This window comes from Melozone crissalis, unplaced genomic scaffold, assembly GCF_028551555.1.
Source record: "Melozone crissalis strain CALT ecotype California unplaced genomic scaffold, PUWL_Pcris_2 ptg000018l_1, whole genome shotgun sequence".
NCBI classification, from domain to species: Eukaryota; Metazoa; Chordata; class Aves; order Passeriformes; family Passerellidae; genus Melozone; species Melozone crissalis.
The window spans coordinates 2480021-2506903 of NW_026535796.1; the positions used below are offsets into that span (position 1 = coordinate 2480021).

Sequence of the window (26883 nt, forward strand, 5' to 3'; positions counted from 1 at the left end):
AGTCATTCTCGACGCTGCATTGGCAGTCAGACAGCCACCTACAGTGAATTCCAAGGAATTACTAGAAAGCTGAGGTGAGATGATTCCTACCCAGGCTGACATGTGCCTCAGGGATCTGGGATGCTCCTGCTGCAAACTGCTGGCCCTGGGACCAGAACTGTCACCTCTCTTCCCTGCTGACACTGTGTTTGTGTCCCCAGCTATGGAATCTCACATTTCCTCACCTGCCCAATCCTTTCAAGGGCAAACACTTCATGATCCAGGAGCTGATGGGGCACCAGGAGAGGTGGAGAGGGACTTTGGACAAGGGCATGGAGTGACAGGACCAGGGGCAATGGCTTCCCACCTACAGATGGTGCAGTCAGATTGGATATTAGGGAAAAATCCTTCCTTGTGACGGTGCTGAGGCCCTGGCAGAGTGAGGAAGCGAAGGGAGTCGACCCATCCTAATTGATCCGCATCGAACTCCAATTTGTTGATTCCACTTACACACTTTTATAGTGGTGTTAATTAAGCTTATACATATTACAAAACCCAAGCTCATCATTGGTTACAGATTACACACCAACCCCTCCTCTTGTTTTCAATACCTGTGGTTTCTTATTGAGACCAAAACTTGTTTTTCTCATCCTGTTATTGACTGTTCTCAAGGCCTCCATGTTTGTCACCCTGCTTTCCCATCACTACCCGAGGATAAGGTATTTACTTGTTGTTAAAAAACAAACCTGAGAACTTGCTGCTTACAGGAACAAGCCTGAGAACTTGCTGCTTACAGTTGCGTTTTACTTTTTAACCAGCTGTATGTGATTATGGCATGTCTGAACAAAACTCTATAAGCCATGTCTAAACAAAATTCTCCAACAGCAGAGGTTGTCCAGACAGGCTGTGGCTGTCCCTGGATCGCTGGAATGGTCTAAGGTCAGGTTGGATGAGGCTTGGAGCACTCTGGGATAGTGGAAGGTGTCCCTGCTGGCAAAGGGACAGCCTGGGATCACGTAAAAACAACCCCAAGTGTTCCCAGGACTGAGGAGGAGCAGGAGCAGCTCTGGTGAAGGGCTGGCAGGGAGTTCACAGCACCCTGGTCCCTGATAGCTTTCACTGCATCATCAAGGGCATTGGCAGTAATTAGGGTGGGCTCCAAGTGCTGATAGCCTGGCTGCAAGCAACTGAGTGCTGTCCTTCCCTTGGGCTCTGTGAGCCTGCACTGGACTGACAGGAATGGGAATCCATAGCCCAAGCGTGACACCATGAGCCCAGGGGAGGATTTGGCAGTGGTTCTGGAGCTCTTCACAGAATGGGAGCTGTTTCTGACAACCATCCAGGTGCTTCAACAGCACTGCTAGCAATGCCAGCAGCATTCCAGTGCCACCAGCACCACCAGCATCCCTCGGCTGCTGGAGGGAAAATGACCCCTCATGTAGAGAAACTAGGAATGTTTCGCAGCAGGAGGAACTGAGTAGCCATTGGCATAATATTTCATTACAAGCTTTTGACAAAAACCACTTCCACTCTAGTGTAAAATCCCAAAGATAAAGCTCTCTGCAGAAGTGACATTCTGAGGTAGCCAAAGCTGAAATTTCCGACTTCCCTGGGACTGCACCAAGCCTTGGGGAAGAGCACCAGGACAGGGCACGGAGAGAGGAGCCAGCAGGACAGGAATGGGGAGCTCCTGGTGATGTGGGCACTTTCTCCTCCATGTCCCTGACCTGGCAGGAGCCGCTTTAGGTCATGGGTCTCAAAGGAGCAAGAGGGACCAGGAAGTGCCGCTGATCTGCACAGACCCCTTTGCCTGCTGCTGCCCCACAGGGAACAGGTCAGTGGAATGTTTGCCTTCCTCCCTACCCCACCTTCCTCTCCTGCAGCAGCTGCTCTGTTCCTGACACCCTCTCCCGCTGACTTTAGTGCCCTCCCCAGCTCCCCCATCCTCTACACAGCACTTCCATTCTACATCCTCTGGAGAACAGCCCAACCTTCCCACCTCCCTCTCCCACCCCACAATTCCCACTGCTCTCCTCCCCTGCACATCTCACTCCTCCCCACTGAATCCTTCCCACTGCAGGGAGCTGCTGAGGAGCCACATGCTCCATCCCTGGATTCTCCAAGCCCTGACTGCCCATCCACTCTGACCACAGCCAGGGACCACATCCCACTGCCTGCCCAGCGTCCATCCATGGAGGTGACCACCGTGTCCCCATCTCCTGCCTCACCCACTGAAGGAGATGATCTCTGTGAGACAGATGTCACCAGCGTTGCCACCCACAGTGTGACACTGCTCATCTGCCTCTGTGGGCTGCCTGGGAACGGGGCTGTGCTCTGGCTCCTTGGCTCCCACTGTTCATCCAGGAACAGCACCATCCTTTACATCCTTGTGCTGACTCTTCTGGATTTCCTTTTCCTGCTAATTCTGTTGCCCTCCACTCTCCTTTTTCTGGTGGAGAATGTGTCCTGCTCTATCATTATGCCCTTGTCGCACATAATGTACCTGTCCTGGATGTCACTGTTGTCATACAGCATGTGGCTGTTCACACTGACATTCATCAGCGTCAAGAGGTCCAGGCCCATCCACTGCCCGCTCTGGCACTGCTGCCACCATTCCCAGCACCTGTTGAAGATCATGCTTGCCCTGCTCAGGGCCTTCTTTGTCACTCTCGTCCTTGTCTTTGCCATGATGCTTTCTCTGTGCATGTTCCAGCAATTTGAGCACTGCTGGGCGTTTCTCAGCTCCATACACACGGTCAACCTCCTTCTCTGTGCTGCATTCATGCTCATTTCTAGCACAATCCTCTTCACTCATTTCAAGCCTGGCACCCAGCAGCAGCAACCCAAGAGACTCGACATTGTTATCTGCCTCATTGTGCTCTTGACTCTGCCCCTCAGTCTCTGGAATTTTCTGCAGCAGCTCAGCTACACCATTGTGCCCTCCCAGCTTCTTTTCCGGTTCACCTGCATCCTCAGCAGCATCAAACCCTTAATCTACTTCTTGGCAGGGAGGTGCTGGAGGCCCTGCTCCGTGGGGTCCCTCCAGCTCTCCCTCCAGAGGGTCTTTGAGGAGGCAGAAGAAAGCCCTACCCACAGCCATGATCCTGCCATGGACACAGAGCTCTGAGTCTGTTCATTCCTCCCACTGCTCTCCTGAGGGACCACAAGACAGTGGCTGAGAGATTCCTTGAGTCACCTGATAGGCATCTAAAGTGTCGCACTCTTTGTGTTGGTGCATCCTCTACCCCCTTTCCAAGCTGCACTGGGACATCAGAAAGGCTCCTTAGGCCTTAGCCTTGAGGAGCAGCCCCTGGGCTCAGCTCCTGTGGCGCTGATCAGAAACACCCTCTGCTCCCAGGAGCTGCTGCTGTCCAAACACCTCCTGGGCTTTCATCAACAGCCTTGCAAATTATTGTACTGCCCTGGATGCCACAGCATCCCTGCTCTGCCACTGTCCCAGGAAGCTGCCGGCCCCAAGTGTGGCCAGGCTGAACCATTGCTGTGAGTGCCGCCCATGCCTTGGGGCCCTGTGAGCAGCGGCCCCAAAGGAGAGCCTTGGAGCTCTGCTGGGCCCAGCAGCGCTGAGCAGAAGCTCCCTGGCACTGGGGCCTCTCCCAGCTGGGATCTCTCCCGGCTGCTGCCCTGGGCTGATCCCCGAACACCCACGGCTCCTGGGCCCATCCCGCCAGGGCTCCAGGCCCAGCCCTTGGCCCAGGGAGATGCAAAGGGATCCGCAGGGAGCATTTCACTGTCTGCCAGGGCAATTGCTCACAGGCACCTTGCACTCACTCTGCCTGGCTGGCTGGCTGTGTGCACACACGTCTGCATCTGCTGGGGCAAATGTGGCAGAAATGCTGCTCTCTCAGCTGTGTTAGTGCCTGAGACATCTTACAGGGGCAGGCCTGGAAGCAAGGTTAAGGCATGAGATACCATTCCAGCTAAATGCTGTAAAGTGTTATTTCTTTGCTAAATTTTTTTTTTCAAGTTACAAAACCAGTTACAAAAGCTAGGAGCAGGAGAGACACTCTCATGGTCCTAGATGGAATGAGAGTGTTGGGGAAAATCCAGTCCCAGCGCAGGCCTGGAGGTTGTCGGAGGGGTCCATAAGGGTCAGAGAGTTCTCAAAGGGTCTGGAGGAGGTCAGGATGGGTCTGGATGCTGCTGATCTGAAATGTCCCAGCTGGAGGGCAGAAGAGCCCAATGGACAGCGCTTCAAGGCGGCGAGCAGCCACCGGATGGGATGGGATGCGATGGGATGCGATGGGATGCGATGGGATATGGAGTGGGGTGGAGATGGGAACTGGGAGTGATACCAAAATCACCCATAATAAACTTTCAAACACAATGGGAAGCATTAGGAATCAGGAATTCTTTACCTCCAAAGGACACACAGTACGATGTCTGTTCGGAAGAATGAAAGTTTGGCAAAAAAGTCTCACATATATGTATGCTTAGCAGAAAGATTTTTGAATGTAGAGTCTGATGAATGAATAGAGATGGAAGCAAGTTTTGATATAGAAGAAAATAATTGCTGAGCCAATATTGCTGGATAACCAAGGAGGCAAAGGGTAAGTTAGTGAGAGGGGGGCTTTATGACTTAGAGCAAAGGATAAACTCACCTCAGATAAGAAGATGTTTTTACACACCAGAAAGATAGCACAGGCAAACAAGCCTGCTGATGTTGCATGTAGAAAAAAGGTCTCCGAATTTTTGAATGCAAGAAAACTGATTAACAACTTCTACCTTAAACTGTAATGTACTAACTTTTAGTGATTGGAGAAAAGGAACATGAATATGATAGTTATAGTAGTTGGGATAGGCTAGAGATAAAAGTTAAGGTATAGATTGGTTCTACTGTATTAAGATGCTCAGCAAAGAAAAGTATGTAATGCAATGTAACCAAAACCAAAGGGTCTCCAGGCCTGGCTGCAGCTGGAGCTGACAGCTGTGGGCACAGGCTCTGTCACCCACGACACTGGACTGCTGGAACATCTTGGATGTAATAAACTGCATCTTGAAGACCCACCTGGAGTCCTGCATCTCTCTTACAGCTCATACACATCTCTCCATATTTCTGTTTGGGGTGAGACTTTACAACAAGGGTTGTACCCATCATAACCACACAGGGACATTAAAGTGTCTTTCGTATCTAAAACATAAACATCACTTTCCTAGGACTCATTCCCAGGCATCCACCTTCTTTTCCAAGTCCTTTCCTTATCCTGGACGATTATTCAGAGCGTTCTCTGGTGGTCACATTCACTGAGTGCTGAGATATTAAAAGTGACCTTGCCTGGAACTTTTCCTTTGGCCATGTGCTCTTGCTTATTGTTACAGAACTTGCCCCAAAACCACTGCAGGCCTCCAAATCTGTTTCTGCACTGGCTTCAGCCACATTTATCATCCTGAGTGATCCTGAGCAGCACATTGGAGCTGGGCTTTCCTTCTCCCTCCTGGGTCCTGGACCCCTATGGCCAGTAGGAGCAGGAACACTCCCGGGATCCCTGGTGGAGCAGGGGAGGAGTGGGGCAGTCAAGGGAAAAAATCAGCCCTGGGTGAGTTCTGAGGTGTCAGAGCAGGCTGGAGGGGTCAGGAGAGGGTCAGAAGAGGCTGGAGGGGTCTGGATGCTGGCAAAGCCAGAGGAGAGCAGAGCGTGACAGGCCACGCTCAGAGTGGGGGAGCGGCTCCATCTGGGAAACCTGTGGGATGTGATAGGATGGGGTGAGGATGGAGAGCATGGTGGGAATGGGGTGCAGGGTGGGAATGGGATTAGGATAGGATAGGATAGGATAGGATAGGATAGGATAGGATAAAATAGGGAGCAGCTCAGCTCTGCTTCCTTGGGCCCAGGGGAGGTTTGTCAATGATCCCAGAGCTCCTCCCTAAACAGGAGTTACTTCTGACAAGCACCCAGCTGACTCAGCACTGCCAACACTGCCAGCATTCCAGTGCCGCCAGCACCACCAGCATCCCTCTGCTGCTGGAGGGACAGTGACCTTTATCAGAGAAGGGAAGCAAGGAATGGTAGAAACCTGCCAGGAGAGGGAAGGCCGTCGGAGAATGGGACACTCTGCAGGGAAGAAATCTTTCTCATCAGGAGGGAATGATAAACCATCTGCAAAATATTTCATTTGGAGCTTTTGACAAAAGTCACTTCCTCTGTAGCAAAAAGCCATGCTAAATAAGTGTGAGGAAGTGAAATTCTTACATAGCCAAACATGCAATTTCTGACTTTCCCATGACTCCACCAAGCCTTGGGAGCAACACCAGGACAGGGCACGGAGAGAGGAGCCAGCAGAACAGGAATGGGGAGCTCCTGGTGATGTGGGCACTTTCTCCTCCATGTCCCTGACCTGGCAGGAGCCGCTTTAGGACATGGGTCTCAAAGGAGCAAGAGGGACCAGGAAGCGCCGCTGATCTGCACAGGCCCCTTTGCCTGCTGCTGCCCCACAGGGAACAGGTCAGTGGAATGTTTGCCTTCCTCCCTACCCTACCTTCCTCTCCTGCAGCAGCTGCTCTGTTCCTGACACCCTCTTCTGGTGACTGCAGGGCCCTCCCCAGCTCCCCCCTCCTCTGCCCTGAGCTTTGCTTCCACGTCCCCTGCCAAACAGCCCAACACTCCCTCTCTCACCTGACAATTTCTTCTGCCTTGCTCCCCTGCACATCTCATTCCTCCCCACTGAATCCTTCCCACTGCAGGGAGCTGCTCAGGAGCCACATGGTCCATCCCTGGATTCTCCAAGCACTGACTGCCCATCCACTCTGACCACAGCCAGGGACCACATCCCACTGCCTGCCCAGCATCCATCCATGGAGGTGACCACCGTGTCCCCATCTCCTGCCTCACCCACTGAAGGAGATGATCTCTGTGAGACAGATGTCACCACCGTGGCCACCCACAGTGTGACACTGCTCATCTGCCTCTGTGGGCTGGCTGGGAACGCGGCTGTGCTCTGGCTCCTTGGCTCCTGCTGTTCATCCAGGAGCAGCACCATCCTTTACATCTTCATGATTACTCTTCTGGACTTCTTCTTTCTCCTCATTCTGTTGCCCGCCACTGTGCTCTTCCTGGTGGGGGACGTGTCCTGTTCTAACATCTTGCCCTTGTCATATATAAGGTTCCTTTTTTGGATGTCACTGTTTTCTTACAGCTTGTGGCTGTGCACACTGACATTCATCAGCATCAAGAGGTGCCGCTCCATCCACTGCCCACTCTGGTTCTGCTGCCACCATCCCCAGCAGATGTTGAACGTCATGCTTGCCCTGCTCAGGGCCTTCTCAGTCACTCTCATCATTGACTTTGCCATGATGCTTCCCCTGTGCATATTTGAGCAACCTGATTTTTGCAGGGTATCTCTCAGCTCCATACACGCTTTCAACCTCGTCCTCGGTGCTCCCTTCATGCTCATTTCCAGTATAATCCTCTTCACTCATTTCAAGCCTGGCTCCCAGCAGCAGCAACCCAAGAAGTTGGACATTGTTATCTGCCTCATTCTGCTCTTCTCTCTGCCCCTCAGTCTCTGCAATTTCCTGCAGGAGCTCAGCTACACCACTGTGCCCTCCAAGTTTTTTTTCCTGCTCACCTGCATCAACAGCAGCATCAAACCCTTCATCTATATCCTGGTGGGGAGGTGCTGGAGGCCCTGCTCCGTGTGGTCTCTACGGCTCTCCCTCCAGAGGGTCTTTGACTAGCCAGAAGAAAACACAGCCCACAGCCATGATCCCACCATGGACACGAAGGTCTGAGCCTGTTGATCCCTTCCACTGCACTGCTGAAGGACCCTGGGACAGTGGCTGAGAGATTCCTTGAGTCTCCTGATCAATAAATACCCACAGGGTCACCCTCCCTGTGCTGCTGCATCCCCAGCCCCTTTCCAGGCCGCTCTGGGCTCTGATCCGTGCTTGGGAGGCCTCAGCCTTGAGGAGCAGCCCCTGGGCTCAGCTCCTGTGGCGCTGATCAGAAACACCCTCTGCTCCCAGCAACTGCTGCTGTCCAAACACCTCCTGGGCTTTCATCAACAGCCTTGGAAATTATTGTACTGCCCTGGATGCCACAGCATCCCTGCTCTGCCACTGTCTCAGGAAGCTGCCGGCCCCAAGTGTGGCCAGGCTGAGCCATTGCTGTGAGTGCCGCCCATGCCTTGGGGCCCTGTGAGCAGCGGCCCCAAAGGAGAGCCTTGGAGCTCTGCTGGGCCCAGCAGCGCTGAGCAGAAGCTCCCTGGCACTGGGGCCTCTCCCAGCTGGGATCTCTCCCGGCTGCTGCCCTGGGCTGATCCCTGAACGCCGACGGCTCCTGGGCCCATCCCGCCAGGGCTCCAGGCCCAGCCCTTGGCCCAGGGAGGAGATGCAAAGGGATCCTCAGGGAGCATTTTACTGTTCCTGCCACCCTCTCCCGGTGACCGCAGGGCCCTCTCCAGCTTTCCCCTCCTCTGCGCAGCACTTCCCTTCTGTGTCTTCTTCTGAACTCCCAAGCCCCCTACCTTTGTCTCCCAGCAATTTCCACTGCCCTCCTCCCCAGCATATCCCATCCCTCCCCACTGAATCCTTCCCACTGCAGGGAGCTGCTCAGGAGCCACATGGTCCATCCCTGGATTCTCCAAGCACTGACTGCCCATCCACTCTGACCACAGCCAGGGACCACATCCCACTGCCTGCCCAGCGTCCATCCATGGAGGTGACCACCATGTCCCCCCCTGCCATCTCACCCACTGAAGGAGATGATCTGTGTGAGATAGAGGTCACCAGCGTGGCCATACACAGTGTGACACTGCTCATCTGAGGAGCCAGAGCACAGCCCTGTTCCCAGCCTGAAAACCCATAACTCTGGGATCTTCAAGCTGCCTGTTGCTGACTTCCTCTTCCTTCTCCTCACCATCCTCTCCACCCTTCTCTTCCTGCTGGAGGATGTGTCCTGCTCTCCTGTCATGCCCATGCTGTACCTGTGTTTCTCTTTCCAGCTCTCAGTGGTCTCCTACTACTGGGGGTTGTTCTGGCTCAGTCCTGCTGGCACTGTGCTCTACATGTACAACATCTTCCAGCGCTGCCTCTGAGACCTTTCTGAGTGAATGTGGTGGGAAGTGTCCAGTCCTGGGCCTTCTTTGCTCTCTTCACTGTCTTTCCCTCGGTGATATTCCTGTGCCACAAGAGCAGGAGCACTGCAGGGCACCTCTCATCTCCATGTACACCATCATCCTGCTCCTTTTGGCTGCTCCCGTGGCCATTTCTGTCAGAATTGACTTCATGGAGGCCCAGTGGAGCTCCCAGCAGCAGCAGCCGAAGAGGTGTGACATGCTTCTCCACCTCACTGCACTGTCAACTCTCCTTCTCAGCTTCTGCCATTTCCTGCAGCAGCTCGGGTACATTGATGTGTCCTCCCAGGCTGTTTTCCTCACCTTTAGAAGCAGCAGCCTCAAACACTCACTTCATCTACTTCTTGGTAGGGAGGTGCTGGAGGCCCTGTCTCATATGGCTCTCCCACCAGGTCTTCAATGAGTAGAAAGAAAAATGTGCCCGCAGAAATTATGCTTCCAGGGACATGGGAGAGTCAGCCTGTTGATCCCACGAAAAATGACCACTCACTTCGTAAAATTTTTAAAGGTTTATTAAATGTTAACAAATATTACAACAAAGGGAGTAAATCAGGAAAAATAACAGCACTGAGAGCCCCTCCTGTGGCTGCCTGGCACATGGCTCACCAACAAAATGGCTGTTCTTTCTTTTATACCCCTGAGGGTTGTATCAGCCAACTCTGGCCCCTCTAAAATTCTGTCAGTCACCTCTTCTTTGGCATTTATTGGTGAAGACTACTTTCTTGTAACTCGATTGGAAAGTCAGGTGTTGTCATGTTGTGCCCCCTTAGAAACAAGTTTTTCCGTTCCCTGCCCCATTGTCTTGGTTTGAAAAGACAGGTGTCTGCTAAGGAAGGCAGCAGCCTCCCCTGAAATGGAAAATATAAACCCCCTCCCTCTGAATTGTTATAATTTTGAAATTAAGGGGGCTCTCAGGCAAAGATATGGGACCAGGAATAACAGTTCCTTAATAGGGAAGAAAATTTTAAAAACCAAAAAAATAAACAATGCAGAAATACAAAACAACAGTGACGGAGTCAGAATACGATCTGCCACCCTGTGGGTCAGGGTGTTGGTAGCAGTCCCATTAAATGGTGGCTCAGCCCTCCTGCAGTGCCAGCTGTGGTTCTGTTGGAGCAGGGATCCTGGAGAAGGATGGAGTTTCCCTCTGAAGGTCCAGTGGGGATGTAGATGGGCCTGGTCTTCCTCTGAAGATCCAGTGAAGAAAGCTGCTCCTCTGGGAATCCAGTGGGAAAAGGCTGGCTGTGGTCTTCCAGATCTCAGATTATATCCACGGGGGAATTCTTGGCTCTTCCCTCTGGGCAGAGCTTCTCACAATGGGATGTAATTTTATCAGTCATGCAGTGAGATTCAATGGCCCATTAACAGAAGATATCTCCCCAGAGGGATGACTGTTGTGGAAGAGATAAAGAAAACTGCTTAATTAACAGAAGATAATTGCCCCATCAGATAGGAATAGAATACACACCCCCATTTCCAGCCTAAGACACCCATGCAAGAGGTATATGTACATGCCTTCTTTTTACCTGTCCTAGACAAGCTAGGCTGTCTGATGGCAGCAATACAGAGGGAGGGAAAAGGGGACTATGGGGAGAACAGAGGACATCTAAACAACAGACTGCAGTAACATAGCTATACATCAAAACAGCTTCTTTTAATATACACACAGTATTCATCCCTTAATTGAGAGAGCCAATCATCTCATTATTTATCTATAACAAGCTCCCCTATTCTTTTTTAGAAGTTTTTTGGCTCGAGCAATTATCTTTTATTTTCAGTTTTGATTAACTGCTTAAGCTTTTCTTAAGTGAAGTTTGATTTTGAATGAGTTGTAATAGTGTCTGTTGATATGGGTGAGGACAGTGGAAAAGGGAAAGAAATCTCAGGTCTTCTTTAAGCAAAATGTTTTGTGGAGTTTGTGACACGAATTGGTCTGAGCAGATAAAATGGAGTAACAGAGGTCTAGTATGGCTTTTACCTCCTCCTGCCATGCCTATAGGATTGCTGCCTGCAGTAGGGTTATAATTTTCTTGGGGGTGAGTACAGGGGCCAATCTGGTCTTGCCCTCTGGTTCCCATCATACTTCAATTTTTAAATGAATTATTTCACCACTTTTTACTGACCCTTTCCTTAACAGATACTTGAAATTTTCATAGGAAAATTATATTAATGATTAATACAATTTAGATTCTCTATTCAAAATGTTACTTAAATAGTTTTTTAAAGCATGCAGAGTAGTCTTGTGAGGCTTTCACTTGTCTTTCACAAAGTGCCACAACAGGGCGACGTTTGTCTATCAATCTACAAGAATGAGTTCACACACTTATAAGTTCTTACAAGTCTACAGCAAAATTAAGGCACAAGTTAAGAATATAAATAACAGCAGTTTGAATGGGCTGGTTTGTAAGCATTCTTGTCTTCTCAGAATGGCTCAGTGGAAGCAATTTCTCTTCTTTATGATCTGTGTTAGCGCACTTAATCTTTGGGGTTTCGCAAAACTTCTAGGGTTTCTGCTTCCATGGAGCTCTCTGGTGGGTTGTGTGTGTACCCTCACCTTGCAGTCAGTGGTAGAGACATAAGAAGGCTATGGATTCTTGATCTTGGTGCCAGGGGACCACGCTTTGTATTTCTGTTATAAAAGAAGTTGAACTCTACATATTGTAACAAAATATACACAGGGAGCTAGGGGTTGCTCTGGTCAGCAGAGTTCAGTAGTGATACATCCACATTGACACACACAAACACACGTCTGGGTTCTTCTTCTCAGGTGACGTAGTAGCCGGATGCAGGGAGCTGTGCATCCAGAGCTGTGTCTCTGGTGTGCTCAGCCTATGTGTGCACTCAGGGGTATGTGTATAGTCAGCACACACACAGAGGTACTTGCTCACTGGCATAGAGCCCTGGTGTACAGCGGTACCTGTCAGCAGCACACACTTGCACACACACATGGAGCTGTGCATGCTCACCTTGTGCACAGTAGCACACGTGTGCCACAGAGACACTCACTTATGTACAGTCTCTACTAATGTACATGCACTCACAAACACGAGACTTGCTTGCATGCAGAACTTGTGTACATTAACATGAGTATACAAATCTGTGCACACTAATACGTGCAGTGTCATACACTTTAACACACATATCTTACACAGGGCCATGTTCACACTTGCAGAGTCCCTGTACGCTCAAACACAGAGCTGTGCACAGACTGAGTCACACCTGAGAGGGGGTAATTTAACATCTATGCACACAGTAGTGCACACAACACGGGTACACCTTGGCAATTGTGTGTGCACCCAGAGCTGTGCACACTGGCACACACACAGGTACTGTATGTGCAGACACACACACCATGGACACGGGGTCTCAGCCTGTTGAAACCTTCAAGTGCCCCCATGCAGGACCATGGGGCAGTGACTTAGGATCATCCTCCCACCCTTATTCCTGCAGGGAAAGGGAGCAGAGGCAGTGGAAAGGGCCATGTGTGAGGCATGCTCTGCACAGAGCACATTGGAGCAGGGATTTGCTCCTCCCTCATAGGTCTTAGAGCCAAAATAATCTTTTCCAACATGGCTGTGACCCCAAAATTCCCCCTGGCACCTGGTTCCTGCATCCCACTGAGGTCTGATATCAATAAACAGCACCGTGAACCCTGAGCTGCCTTTGCCCCCTCTGCCAGCGCTTCCCGGCTTCCTCTGGCTTCTGCTGCCAGCCGGGAATGTGGCTGGAGGGAGGGGACAGAGAGGTAGTTAGCCAGGAATTCTGTGACTGTTTAGAAATTTCTGTAATGAACTATGTTTAATTAGTTAAGGCATATTTGACTGTGGATTTTAGCTGTTTTGGTTTTAGATCTGTGTTGGCTGAGTGTCCGTAGAAAACTCTATTAACCCATAGCCCTTAGAGAACTTAATCAATAGCTGGAGAAAAAAATTCAATAAAGTACTGTTAATGGTTATCATATAACTAGAAAATAATTGGACGTCATAGAATAAGAATGATATCTTGAGATAATTAGGAGTTTGGAAACCTACACACACAAGAGGACTTGATGATAAATTGTAAGAGATAAATTGTAATGGCAATAAAGGAGCCAATTCATAGGCTTGGGCACCTAAGAAAAGGAAATTGTCTAACTAGGACATCAAATCTGATGAATTGTTCTTTAGCTGGACAAAACCTGGGTTATGCATTAATCTAAGAGAGACAGTATATTGTAGTAAATAAAAGAACAAAACAACAATGCCATAATGTAAAAAATTTATAGCAATTTAAAGAATATTTATCAAAAAATCTTGGATATTATAGTGTATAAAAATGCTTGGAAATTCTTGTTTCTTTGAACAGGTCTATGGCGAATATATTTCCACTATGTTCACAAATTCGACTCAAAATTCTTCCTAGCCTAAAACAATTTCCTGTAAGACTTCAACGTCTTGGTGTCAGAGAGGACACAGCGATGGCCTGTGCTCCCTGCAGCAACCATGATCTTCAGTGGCCAGAGCTGGGCTGGCAAAGACACGATGGCCCAGGGGCTCAGCATTCCCCATCCCGAGTGCTCTGTGAGTGTCACAGCACAGATCTCCCAAAAGATCTTTAATTTTTAATTTTGTGAGCCAGGTGCAAAGGTCTGTCTGCCTTCAGAAATTCTTCCTCTCCACTGCCTTCAGCTGCTCCCTCAGCAGGCTCAGGTGGTGCAGCAGCAAGGAGAGGAGGAGGCCGTGATCCTCAGCACAGCCACCCCCTTCCAGGAGCAGGGTGACACCTGTGTTTATCACCATGGGCTCCATGGGCATCACCCCCCTCCCTGGGGCTTCCCTGAGGCCACCAGCCCCACCACACCCCACACCTTCTCTCCAGCCCCACCACACCCCACACCTTCTCTCCAGCCCCACCACATCCCACACCTTCTCTCCAGACCCACCCCATCCCACACCTTCCCACCACATCTTCCCAGCAGCTCCATCATGTCCCACCCCTCCCACACCACCCTCCCATCCCACTCCCCATGCAGCCCACACACCTCCCATCCTTCCCATCCCTCCCAGCCCCAGGCCTGAGGCTCCAGTCCCTCCCCACGGGCTGCTCACCCCAGCCTGCCCCGGAAGGCTTTGGGGCCGTCTTTCTCTTGGAGATGCCCCATCCCAGCTCCATCCCTGCTCTCCAGCCCCCCAACCTCCTTTGCACACAAACAAGAGGCACTACAGGGATGGCTCCACTGCTGTTCCTTGGGCTGGAGAAGCATGGAATTGCCAGGAGGAGCAGAAACACTGCTGGGGCTCCTGAGTGGGGCAGGAGAGGAGCGGGACTGTCTGGAGGGGAAGGCAGCCTGGGGGGAATTTCTAGAGGATGTCAGAGGGGGCATGATGCCTTAGGATCTTAGCCTTTCTATTTTTCATATCCTGTATTGCATTAGTGCATAACTCTAAACTCCATGGAAAGTGTTAGTTAACTGTCTGCACATTTTGGTCAGACAAAACAATCCCTCTAGGCCTGAAATTCAAGGACACTCTATTGCCTCAGGCCTAGAAAAGTATAGACAAAAGTGAATTGGGGAGGGCAAACTGGGGCTAAATGACTTCATTACCTGAAGCTGTAATTGGAGGATTAACCCCTGATTTGTAAATGGACCAAACTTTTATCTGTCTGAAAAACTCATGACCATTGTCCATTTTGGGCGCAGCCCCTCTTGGAGGCTTTGAGAGCCCAGGGTGAACCTTTTGAAGGCCTTTCATCAATGCCTCCTTTCATTCTCTTCACCTGCTCTGGCCTCTGTTCCAGGGAGCCAGCCCAAGGCATCAGGCAGACAGGGGCTGGAGGGGGCAGGAGGGCTCTGGGTGCCACCAATCCCAAATCTGCCACTGGACAGCAGCAGAGCCCAACAGGCCACACCTGCAGCCAGGGAGAGGCCAGGGACTGGGAACCCATCGCGATGGGATGGGATGGGATGGGATGGGATGGATGAAGTGTGATAGCAGAATCAGACAATAAAGTTCCTAACACCAACCAATGGTGCTAGCAAAGGAAACATTAGGAAGCAGGACATGCAGTAGTATCTCTTTATGTCTTTGTGTGTTGTGAGACTTTACAACAGTGTTTTTATCCATTATACCCATACATAGAGAATAACATTTTTTCTTGTCTAGTACATAAACACCATTTTCCTAGAACTCATTTCCAGGCATCCACTTCCTGCTGAACAGCCTTTCATGTCCTGGGCTTCATTCAGAGGGGTCTATGGTGGTTGCATTCACTGAGTGCTGAGATGTTAAAGGTGATCTTGCCTTCAACTTTTCCCTTGGCCATGTGCTCTTGCTTCTTCTGACAACACTTACCCCAAAACCACAGTGGACCTCCTTATCTGTTTCTGCACAGGCTCCAGCAGCATTTATCATCCTAGGTCCACATCTTCAAATTCATTTATCTCTCTGACCAGTTCGTCTTGGAGCAATTCAGGGGAGAAGAAAATGTTAATTCTCTCTCTTATTTATCAATCCCCTGCACACCAGCCCAACCCTCCCACCCCTCAGTTTCCACCACCCTCCTCCCCTGCACATCTCACTCCTCCCCACTGAATCCTTCCCACTGCAGGGAGCTGCTGAGGAGCCACATGCTCGATCCCTGGATTCTCCAAGCACTGACTGCCCATCCACTCTGACCACAGCCAGGGGCCACATCCCACTGCCTGCCCAACGTCCATCCATGGAGGTGAGCACCATGTCCTGTCTTTTCATCTCACCAACTGACGCACCTGGTCAGTGTGAGATCAATGTCTCCAACATGGCCATGCACATTGTGATGCTGCTCATTGGCCTCTGTGGGCTGGCTGGGAACGGGGTGTTCCTCTCGCTCCTGCACGTTAATGCCATCACTGACTTCATATTCTATCAGGCCATCACTGACTTCCTCTTCCTCATCTTCATGTTGCCCTCCACCCTGGTATTCCTTGTGGAGGAGGTTTCCTGCTCGGCTACAATGCCCTCAATATATATGAACCTGCTTTTCCAGCTGTCACTGTTCACCTACAATATAGGGCTGTACCGGCTGACATTCATCAGCATTGAGAGGTGCAGGTCCATCCTCTGCCTGTTTTTTTGTGGTTGCCAACTTCCTGAGCACCTGCTGAGGGTGGTGATGAGTGTCTTGTACTGGGCCCTCCTCTTTGTTGTCATCACTGTCAATCCTACGGTGACTTCCCTGTGCCAGTCACACGAGCAGGAGCAATGTCGGGTGATTCTCACTTCCATGTACGCCCTCAGCCTCTTCCTATTTGCAGCACCAATGGTTATTTCCAGCACAATTCTCTTCATTCATCGCAAGCCTGGCTTACAGCAGCAGCCACTAAAGACGCTTGACATTGTTATCTTCCTTGTTGCACTCTTCAGTCTGCCCCTCAGTCTCTGGAATTTACTGCAGCAGCTCGGTTACACCATTGTGCCCTCCCAGGTGGTTTTCCTGCTCACCAGCATCAACAGCAGCATCAAACCCTTCATCTGCTTCTTGGTGGGGAGCTGGAAGAGAGACTGCTCCATGGGGAGCTGCTGGAGGCACTGCTCCATGGAGAGCTGCAGGAAGTACTTCTCCATGCAGTCCCTAAGGGAGGCGATCCACAGGGTCTTTGGGGACCCAGAAGAAAACACTGACTGTAGAGATGAACCTTCTGTGGACACAGGGGTCTGAGTCTGTTGATCTCTTCCACTACACTGGTGAAGGACCCTGGGACAGTGGCTGAGGGATTCCTTGAGTCTCCTGATCAATAAATGCCCGCAGGGTCACCCTCCCTGTGCTGCTGCATCCCCAGCCCTTTTCCAGGCCGCTCTGGGCTCTGATCCGTGCTTGGGAGGCCTCAGCCTTGAGGAGCAGCCCCTGGGCTCAGCTCCTGTGGCGCTGATCAGAAACACCCTCTGCTCCCAGCAACTGCTGCTGTCCAACCACCTCCTGGACTTTTATCAACAGCCTTGCAAATTATTGTATTACCCTGGATGCCACAGCATCCCTGCTCTCCCACTGTCTCAGGAAGCTGCCGGCCCCAAGTGTGGCCAGGCTGAGCCATTGCTGTGAGTGCCGCCCATGCCTTGGGGCCCTGTGAGCAGCGGCCCCACAGGAGAGCCTTGGAGCTCTGCTGGGCCCAGCAGCGCTGAGCAGAAGCTCCCTGGCACTGGGGCCTCTCCCAGCTGGGATCTCTCCCGGCTGCTGCCCTGGGCTGATCCCCGAACGCCGACGGCTCCTGGGCCCATCCCGCCAGGGCTCCAGGCCCAGCCCTTGGCCCAGGGAGGAGATGCAAAGGGATCCGCAGGGAGCATTTCACTGCCTGCCAGGGCAATTGCTCACAGGCACCTTGCACTCACTCTGCCTGCCTGGCTGGCTGTGTGCACACACGTCTGCATCTGCTGGGGCAAATGTGGCAGAAATGCTGCTCTCTCAGCTGTGTTAGTACCTGAGACTTCCCACTGGGGCAGGCCTGCAAGGAACTATCAGGCATAAATAGGGTTAAAAGCTGCTAAGTGATATTGCTCTTCTGAATTGCTAAGTTTAAGCTGTAACTGAAGTACTGTTTGAGTGTTGCAAAGCATTTAAGCCATTTTCCTTTTAATCCTTGTCCACCCTGTCCTTTTGTCATATGCCCTTGAACACACACAAACACAAAAATAGGGATAGCACATTGGTTTGCTTAATAATAAACCTGTTTTTTACTGATTTCCTTGCTGGTGGTTTTGTGCCTTCAGAAATTCTTCCTCTGCCCTGGCATTGGCTTCTCCCTCAGCAGGCTGGGATGGTGCAGCTCCAAGGGGAGGAGGAGTCCGTGCTCCTCAGCACAGCCACCCCCTTCCAGGAGCAGGGTGACATCTGTGTTTGTCACCATTGTCTCCACAGGGCATCACCCCCCTCCCTGTGGCTTCTCTGAGGTCTCTGAGCTGGGGCTGTTCAGCCTGGAGAAGGGAAGGCTTCAGGGAGACCTTAGAGCCCCTTCCAGGGCCTAAAGAGGCTCCAAGAACTGGAGAGGCACGTTGGACAAAGGCCTGAAGTGACAGGACAAGGGAGAATGGCTTCCCACTGCCAGAGAACAGGGTTAGGGGGAATATTGGGAAGAAATTTCTCCCTGTCAGGGGAGGAGAGGCCCTGGCACAGGTTCCCAGAGATGCTCTGGCCTCCTCATGCCTGGAGGTGTTCCAGGCCAGGCTGGATGGGGTTTGAAGCAGCTCGGTCTAGTGGAAGATGTCCCTGCTTGCAAAGGATGAGATCAGGAAAAAACAACCACAAGTATTCCCAAGGCTGAGGAGGAGGAGGATGAGCTCTGGTGAAGGACTGGAATGGGCACCCCAGCACCCCAACATCGGGTCTCCAATAACTTTTATTGCATCATCAAGGGTACTGTCAGTAAGAAATGTGGGCTCTGATGCTGATAACCTGCTGCAAGCCTTTCGTGGTTTGGCACTGGCCAAACGCCAGGCACCAACGAAAGCCGTTCACTCACCTTCTCCTGCTCTCAGCTGGGCAGAGGAGAGGGAAACAGCAATTAACAAAGGGCTCATGAGCTGAGATGAGAACTGGGAGGAAAAAACACTCCAAGAATAGAAAAAATAGAGTTTCAAATGTAATGATGTTAAGAGGCTTTTTTAAAAAGAGAGGAATGAGGTACTGCCCTCTAGATATCAACCACAGGACACCTAAATCTTTCTGTGAAAAAGAATTTATAGTTCCCTTAACAGGAGAAACAAACTTCTTCCTGCCTCGCTCAGTCCTGAAGATGACGTCAGGATTATGAGGAAGTTGACGATGACCAGACAGAATCCTTTGTTTGAATGGAATTTATGCACCATGTATGAGATGTATGAATATGCAACAGGCTACTGCTTTTAAGGGTTAATCCTCTGTTAATATGTGTCCTTTTTCAGGCTTATTTTTCCCAGAAAGAGGACTGTCTGTAACTCTTTGTTTTTACTGTCCCAAAATATGCTAAATCCTAATTGTCCACATTTTTATTACTCTAATTATATTACTATTTTATAACCATTTTATTACTATTAAACTTTTAACATTTTAAAAACAAGTGATTGGTGTTTTTCACAGAGATGCTGGAAGAACTGCTGCATGTGTTCCTCAGGAAATTTCTCCAGAAGGTCTTTGGTGGGCTAGAAGAAAACACTGCCAGCAGCAATGATTCCACCAGGGAATGATTTCAGTGATTCCATGGCAGTCTGAGCCTGTTGATCCCTTCCACTGCACTGATGAAGCACCCCGGGGCATTGGCTGAGGGTTTCCTTGAGTCACCTGATTAATAAATATCCACAGGGTCACTCTCCCACCTCAATTCCTGCAGGGGAAGGCAGCAGGAGCATTGCTAAGGGCCATGTGGGAGGGATGCTCTGCGGGGGAGCACATTGGAGCATGGCTTTCCCTCCTCTCTTACACCTCCCAGAACACTTAAAACCTGCTTTCCTGAAAGGGATCCTTCCCAACACGGCTGTGACCCCAGAATTCCCCCTGGCACCTGGTTCCTGCATCCCACTGAGGTCTGATATCAATAAACAGCACCATGAACCCTGAGCTGCCTTTGCCCCCTCTGCCAGCGCTTCCCGGCTTCCTCTGGCTGCTGCTGCCAGCCGGGAATGTGGCTGGAGGGAGGGGACACGGCCATGGCTTGTGCTCCCTGCAGCAACCATGATGCCCAGTGCCAGAGCTGGGCTGGCACGGACACGATGGCCCAGGCGCTCAACATTCCCCACCCCGAGGGCTCTGTGAGTGTCACAGCAGAGATGTCCCTGCTCCCGGGTGCAGCGGGGCTGGCGGGCAGGGGGGGAAGCGTCCCCGGGGGTCTGGGCGTGTGGGAGGGAGCAGGAGGAGCCAGGAAGGATCTGGATGGTGCTGATCCCAAATGTCCTGATTGGAGAGCAGCAGAGCCTGAGGGACAGAGCTTCAACACGGGGAGCGGCCATGGGATGGGATGGCATGGCATGGCATGGCATGGCATGGCATGGCATGGCATGGCATGGCATGGCGTGGCGAGGCGTGGCGTGGCATGAGAAGGGGAGATGGGAATTGGTAGTGATAGCAAAATCAGCCAGAATAAACTTTCCAACACAATGAGAAGCATTAGGAGGCAGATGACACACAGACGGATCTCTCCATATTTCTCTTTGGGGTGAGATTTTACAACAGGGTTTTTTCCATCATAACCACACACTATAGTTAAAGTGTGTTTCTTTTCTAATATATAAACATCACTTTCCTAGGGCTCATTTCTATGCATCCACCTCCTTCTCCAAGTCCTTTGCTGGCCCTGGAGGATCATTCAGAGGGGTCTCTGGTGGTTGCATTCACTGAGTGCTGTGATATCAAAGATGACCTTGCCGTGACCTTTTCCTTTGGCCATGTGCTCTTGCTTCTTTTTACAGAACTTGCCCCAAACCATTGCAGGCCTCCAAATCTGTTTCTGCACTGGCTCCAGCCACATTTACCCTTCTCTGTTCTGCTCTGGAGCAGCTTGGAGCTGAGCTTTGCTCCTCCCTCCTGGGTCTAAGAACCCCATGGCCAGGAGGAGCAGAGACACTGCCGGGGTTCCCTGGTGGAGTGGGGAAGGATCGGGGCTTTTCTGGGGCACAGGGGTCCCCAGGGATGGACTGGGGTGTTGCAGGCAGTTTGGAAAGGGTCAGGAGAGGGTTGGAGGGGGTCTGGATGCCAGCAATCCCAAATCTCCCCACTGGAGGAGAGCAGAGCCTGACAGGCTGCGCTCAGGCTGCGGGAACGGCGCCATCAGGGAAAGCTGTGGGATGTGATAGGATGGGGTAAGGATGGCGAGCGGGGTGGGGATAGGTATGGGGATGGGGAGCAAGGATGTGGACAGGATCAGGATAGGAGGAGGAAGCAGCTCGGCTGTACTTCCCCAGCCCAGAGCATGTTTTGGCAATGATCTCAGAGCCCTTCCCAGAACAGGAGTTGTTTCAGAGAAGCACCCAGCTGCCTCACCAGCACTGCCAGCACTGCCAGCATTCCAGTGCCACCAGCACCACCAGCATCCCTCTGCTGCTGGAGGGACCATGACACCTCAGGGAAGAGTAATGAGGAATGGTAGAAACCTGTCTAGAAAGGGAAGGCAGTTGCAGAATGGGACACTCTGCAGGGAAGGAGTGTTTCCCATCAGGAGGTAAAGAGGAGCTGATCACAAAAATCTTCATTTAGAGCTTCTGACAAAAGCCACTTCTACTGTAGGGGAAAATAAACAATAAAAAAAAAAACAAAAAACAAAACAAAAAGAAAAAAAAACAAAACAAAACAAACAAACAAAAAAACAAAAAAAACCACACCACCCCACACCCAAGATAAATGACTCAGAGGAACTGAATTTCTGTAGTAGACTAAGTTGCAATTTTCAATTCCCCCACTCCCCCCATGACTCCACCAACCCTTGGGAAACAACACCAGGAAAGGGAACAGAGAGGAGCCAGAGGGACGGGAATGGGGAGCTCCTGGTGATCTGGGCACTTTCTCCTTCATGTCCCTGACCTAGCAGGAGCCGCTTTAGGACATGGATCCCAAAGGAGCAAGAGGCACCAGGAAGCGCCGCTGATCTGCACAGACCCCTTTGCCTGCTGCTGCCCCACAGGGAACAGGTCAGGGGAATGTTTGCCTTCCTCCCTACCCCACCTTCCTCTCCTGCAGCAGCTGCTCTGTTCCTGACACCTTCTCCTGGTGACTGCAGGGCCCTCCCCAGCTCCTCTCTCTCCTCTTGTGCATCCCGTCTGTATCCTAATGCTGAAATGGGCCAGAACACAGTTTATAACACAGTTCAAAGCATGAGGAAGCAGGAATTCTTGACCTGCACAGGACACAGAGGGATCTCTCCTTGTATTGTGTCTATGGTGAGATTTTACAACTGGGTATTTATCCATTAGAACCACATGTAGGCATTAAAAAGTATTTCTTATCTAATACATAAACACCATTTTCCTAGAACTGATTTTCATGTCTCCACCTCCTCCTGCAAGTCCTTTTATGATCCCCGAGGTTCATTCAGAGGGTATCTCTGGTGGTCATATTCAATGAATGCTGCCATATTAAAGGTACCCTTGCCTTGAACTTTTCCTCTGGCCATGCACTGCTGCCTCTTGTTCCAGAATTTGCCCCAAAATCACTGCAGCTCTACTGATCTGTTTCTGCACTGGTTCCTGCCGAGTGTCTCATCCTGTGTGACAGCCTTTACATCCTGGGAGAAACAACCACCCACTTTTTAAAATTTTAAAGGTTTATTAAACCTTAACAAAAAATGCAACAAAAGGACTAAATAAGGAGAAGCAGGCCTGGGAGCTTCCTTCATGGCTGCCCACCACGTGGCTGGCTGATCTTCAGGATGGATGCTTCACCTTTGATACCACGGGGGTTGCATCAGCTAAACCTGGCCCCTCCCAAAGTCTGTCAGTCAGCCCTCCTTTGTGTTTATTGCTGGAGCCTGCTTTCCTGCAGCTTGACTGGAGGGTCAGGTGTCCTCATGCTGCAACTCTTCCCCCCCAGCAACAAGCTTTTGTACAGCCCTTCTTTCCACCTGTGCTAGATGACTCAGGCTCTCTGATGGCAACAGGACAGAGGGGAGAGAAGGGGACAATGCGGACAACAGGGGACATCTAAACAACAGACTGCAATAACATAATTATACATCAATAAAGCTTCTCTTAATATTCACACTGTGTTCATCCCTTAACTGTGAGAGCCAATCATCCCATTATCCATCTATAACACATCCTGTAAAATTTTGGCCACTTTGCTTTTGAACCACTTCAGAAAAGCTGAAAATGTTAATTCTCTATGTTATTTATCAACCTCCTGCCAAACAGCCCAAACCTCCCACGTCCCTCTCACACCCCACAATTTCCACTGCCCTCCTCCCCTGCACATCTCACTCCTCCCCACTGAATCCTTCCCACTGCAGGGAGCTGCTCAGGAGCCACATGGTCCATCCCTGGATTCTCCAAGCACTGACTGCCCATCCACTCTGACCACAGCCAGGGGCCACATCCCACTGCCTGCCCAGTGTCCATCCATGGGGATGAGCATTGTGTCCCCCCCTGCTAACAAATATGCTGAAGGGCATGATCTCTGTGAGACAGATGTCCCCAACATGGCCATACACGGTGTGACACTGCTCATCTGCCTCTGTGGGCTGGCTGGGAACGGGGCTGTGCTCTGGGTCCTCAGGTTCCACATCCAGAGGGACACGATGAAACCCATCACTGCCTACATCCTTGACCTGGCCATCATCAACTTCCTCTTCCTCATCTTCATGGTCCCCTCCACTCTGCTCTTCCTGCAGGAGGATTTCTCCTGCTCCTCCATCACATCCCCAGCATCCATACGCTTCCTTTTCCTCCTCTTCCCAATGTTCCACAGCGTAGGGCTGTACCGGCTGACGGCCATCAGCATCGAGAGGGGCAGGTCCATGCTCTGCCCACCTGGGCTCTTCTGCCACCTTCCCAAGGGCCTCTCATGGGTGGTGGTCAATGCCGTGCTCTGGGCCCTTTCCATCACTGCCATTGCTGCCATTTCTGCGGTGAATTCCCTGTGCCAGTCACAGGAACACAAGCTCTGCCAGGGGGCTCTCATCTCCCTGTACATCCTCAACTTCCTCGTCTTTGCTCCATCCATGGTCATTTCCAGCACAATCCTCTTCATTCACTTCAAGGGTAGCTCCTAGCAGCAGCAATCCAAGAGCCTTGACATCATTGTCTTCCTGGCAGTGCTCCTCACTCTCCCCCTCAGTCTCTGGAATTTCCTGCAGCAGCTCGGCTACACCACTGTGTCCCCCCGGGTTGTTCTCCTATTTGCCTGCATGCACAGCAGCATCAACCCCCTCATCTACATCTCAGTAACAAAGTGCTGGAGGCGCTGCTCCATGGGGTCCCTCAGGGAGTGCATCCAGAAGGTGTTTGAGGAGCCAGAAGGGAGCACTGCCCCCAGTAATGATGCCACCAGGGACAGGGGGGTCTGAGCCTGCTGAACCCTTCAGGTGCCCCCATGCAGGACCATGGGGCAGTGACTCAGGATCACCCTCCCACCCTTATTCCGGCAGGGAAAGGGAGCAGAGGCATTGAAAAGGGCCGTGTGGGAGGGATGCTCTGCACAGAGCACACTGGAGCATGGATTTGCTCCTCCCTCACGGGTCCTAGAGCACTTAACCCCCAAAATAATCCTTCCCAACACGGCTGTGATTACAAAATTCCCGCTGGCACCTGGTTCCTGCATCCCACTGAGGTCTGATATCAATAAACAGCACCGTGAACCCTGAGCTGCCTTTGCCCCCTCTGCCAGCGCTTCCCGGCTTCCTCTGGCTGCTGCTGCCAGCCGGGAATGTGGCTGGAGGGAGGGGACAGAGAGGTAGTTAGCCAGGAATTCTGTGACTGTTTAGGAATTTCTGTAATGAACTATGTTTAATTAGTCAAGGCTTTTTTGACTGTGGTTTTTTAGCTGGTTTTGATTTAGAACTGTATTGGCTAAGTGTCAGTAGAAAACTTTATCAGCGCATACCCCATAGAGTACTTACTCAATAGATGGAGAAAACAATCAATAAAGTACTTCAAATGGTTATCATATAACTAGAAATAATTGGATGTCATAGAATAAGAATTATATCTTGAGAGGTTTAAGATTTCAGAGGCCTATGCATACCAAAAGACGTAATTAAAAAGATGCAAGACATAAATTGCAATGGCAATAAGAGACCATTTTCTAGGCTTGTACATTAAATTTAATAAAACACTGTTTACTGGAAAAAAACTCAGGTTATCCATTTAACTAAGATAGATGGCATATTCTTCTACTAATTAAAAGAAACAAAACACCTATACCATGACGTAAGAAATTGGGACAACATTTGGGAGTATCTATAAAAAATCCTGGATATTATAATGCATAAAAATGCCTGGAAAGTGTTGTTTCTTTAAATCTGTCTATGGCAAGTATATTTCCAATATGTTCACAATTTTGACTCAAAATACTTATTAGTCTAACACGCTTTTGCTGTTAGACCTAAATGTCTTGGTGTCAGAGGGGACACAGCCATGGCTTGTGCTCCCTGCAGCAACCATGATCCCCAGTGCCCAGAGCTGGGCTGGCATGGACACGATGGCCCAGGGGCTCAGCATTCCCCACCCCGAGGGCTCTGTGAGTGTCACAGCAGAGATCTCCCCTGAGATCTTTAATTTTTAATTTTGTGAGCCAGGTGCAAAGGTCTGTCTGCCTTCAGAAATTCTTCCTCTCCACTGCCTTCAGCTGCTCCCTCAGCAGGCTCAGGTGGTGCAGCAGCAAGGAGAGGAGGAGGCCGTGATCCTCAGCACAGCCACCCCCTTCCAGGAGCAGGGTGACACCTGTGTTTGTCACCATGGGCTCCACGGGGCATCATCCCCCTCCCTGGGGCTTCCCTGAGGCCACCAGCCCCACCACACCCCACACCTTCTCTCCAGCCCCACCACACCCCACACCTTCTCTCCAGACCCACCACACCCCACACCTTCCCACCACATCTTCCCAGCAGCTCCATCATGTCCCACCCCTCCCACAGCACCCTCCCATCCCACTCCCCATGCAGCCCACCCACCTCCCGTCCTTCCCATCCCTCCCAGCCCCGGGCCTCAGGCTCCAGTCCCTCCCCACGGGCTGCTCACCCCAGCCTGCCCCGGAAGGCTTTGGGGCTGTCTTTCTCTTGGAGATGCCCCTCCCCAGCTCCATCCCTGCTCTCCAGCCCCCCAACCTCCTTTGCACACAAACAAGAGGCACTACAGGGATGGCTCCACTGCTGTTCATTGCGCTGCAGAAGCATGGAATTGCCAGGAGCACCAGAAACACTGCTGGGGCTCCTGAGTGGGGCAGGAGAGGAGCGGGGCTGTCTGGAGGGGAAGGCAGCCTGGGGGCAATTTCTAGAGGATGTCAGAGGGGTGCATGATGCCTTAGGATTTTAGCCTTTCTATTTTTCATATCCTGTATTGCATTACTGCATAACTCTAAATTCCATGTAAAAGTGTTAGTTAACTGTCTGCACATTTTGGTCAGACAAAACAATCCCTCTAGGCCTGAAATTCACGGACACTCTGCTGCCTCAGGCCCAGAAAAGTACAGACAAAAGTGAATGGGGAGGGCAAACTGGGACTAAATGACTTCATTACCTGAAGCTGTAATTGGAGGATTAACCCCTGATTTGTAAATGGACCAAACTTATATCTGTCTGAAAAACTCATGGCCATTGTCCATTTTGGGTGCAGCCCCTCTTGCAGGCTTTGAGAGCCCAAGGTGAACCTTTTGAAGGCCTTTCATCAATGCCTCCTTTTATTCTCTTCACCTGCTCTGGCCTCTGTTCCAGGGAGCCAGCCCAAGGCATCAGGCAGACAGGGGCTGGAGGGGGCAGGAGGGCTCTGGGTGCCACCAATCCCAAATCTGCCACTGGACAGCAGCAGAGCCCAACAGGCCACACCTGCAGCCAGCGAGAGTCCAGAGACTGGGAACCCATCGGGATGGGATGGGATGGCATGGCATGGCATGGCATGGCATGGCATGGATGAGGACTGACACCAAAGTTCCTAACACCAACTAACGGTGTTACCAAGAGAAGTATTAGGCAGTAAGACATGCAGAAGGATCTCTCTTTATTTCTGTCTGTGTTGTGAGAGTTTACAACAGTGTTTTTATCCACTATAGCCATATATAGACATTAAAAAATTGTTCTTGTCCAGTACATAAGCACCATTTCCTGGAACTCATTTCCAGGCACCCACTTCCCACTGAACAGCCTTTGATGCTCAAGGAGGTTCACTGAGAGGCGTCCCTGGTGTTTGTA

General features: G+C 51.0%; 3 protein-coding genes and 1 pseudogene across 3 annotated transcripts; all 4 read left to right on the forward strand.

Annotated features, from left to right (window-relative positions):
* Positions 1–2170: 2170 nt before the first annotated feature.
* On the forward strand, positions 2171–3106 carry LOC128937075 (mas-related G-protein coupled receptor member A8-like). Its single transcript, XM_054276426.1, has one exon. The coding sequence runs from the start codon at positions 2171–2173 to the stop codon at positions 3104–3106; it is 936 nt and encodes a 311-aa protein (XP_054132401.1).
* Positions 3107–6789: 3683 nt separating this feature from the next.
* On the forward strand, positions 6790–7671 carry LOC128936197 (mas-related G-protein coupled receptor member H-like). Its single transcript, XM_054274944.1, has one exon. The coding sequence runs from the start codon at positions 6790–6792 to the stop codon at positions 7669–7671; it is 882 nt and encodes a 293-aa protein (XP_054130919.1).
* An 8159-nt stretch (positions 7672–15830) lies between these two features.
* LOC128936271 (proto-oncogene Mas-like) lies at positions 15831–16745 on the forward strand. The gene has a single exon (XM_054275072.1). The coding sequence runs from the start codon at positions 15846–15848 to the stop codon at positions 16743–16745; it is 900 nt and encodes a 299-aa protein (XP_054131047.1). The 5' UTR covers positions 15831–15845.
* Positions 16746–23145: 6400 nt separating this feature from the next.
* LOC128937071 (mas-related G-protein coupled receptor member H-like) lies at positions 23146–24045 on the forward strand (annotated as a pseudogene).
* Positions 24046–26883: the final 2838 nt, after the last annotated feature.

Coding starts and splice junctions, on each gene's coding strand:
- LOC128936197 (XM_054274944.1), top strand. CDS start 6,790: ATGGAGGTGACCACCGTGTCCCCATCTCCTGCCTCACCCACTGAAGGA.
- LOC128937075 (XM_054276426.1), top strand. CDS start 2,171: ATGGAGGTGACCACCGTGTCCCCATCTCCTGCCTCACCCACTGAAGGA.
- LOC128936271 (XM_054275072.1), top strand. CDS start 15,846: ATGGCCATGCACATTGTGATGCTGCTCATTGGCCTCTGTGGGCTGGCT.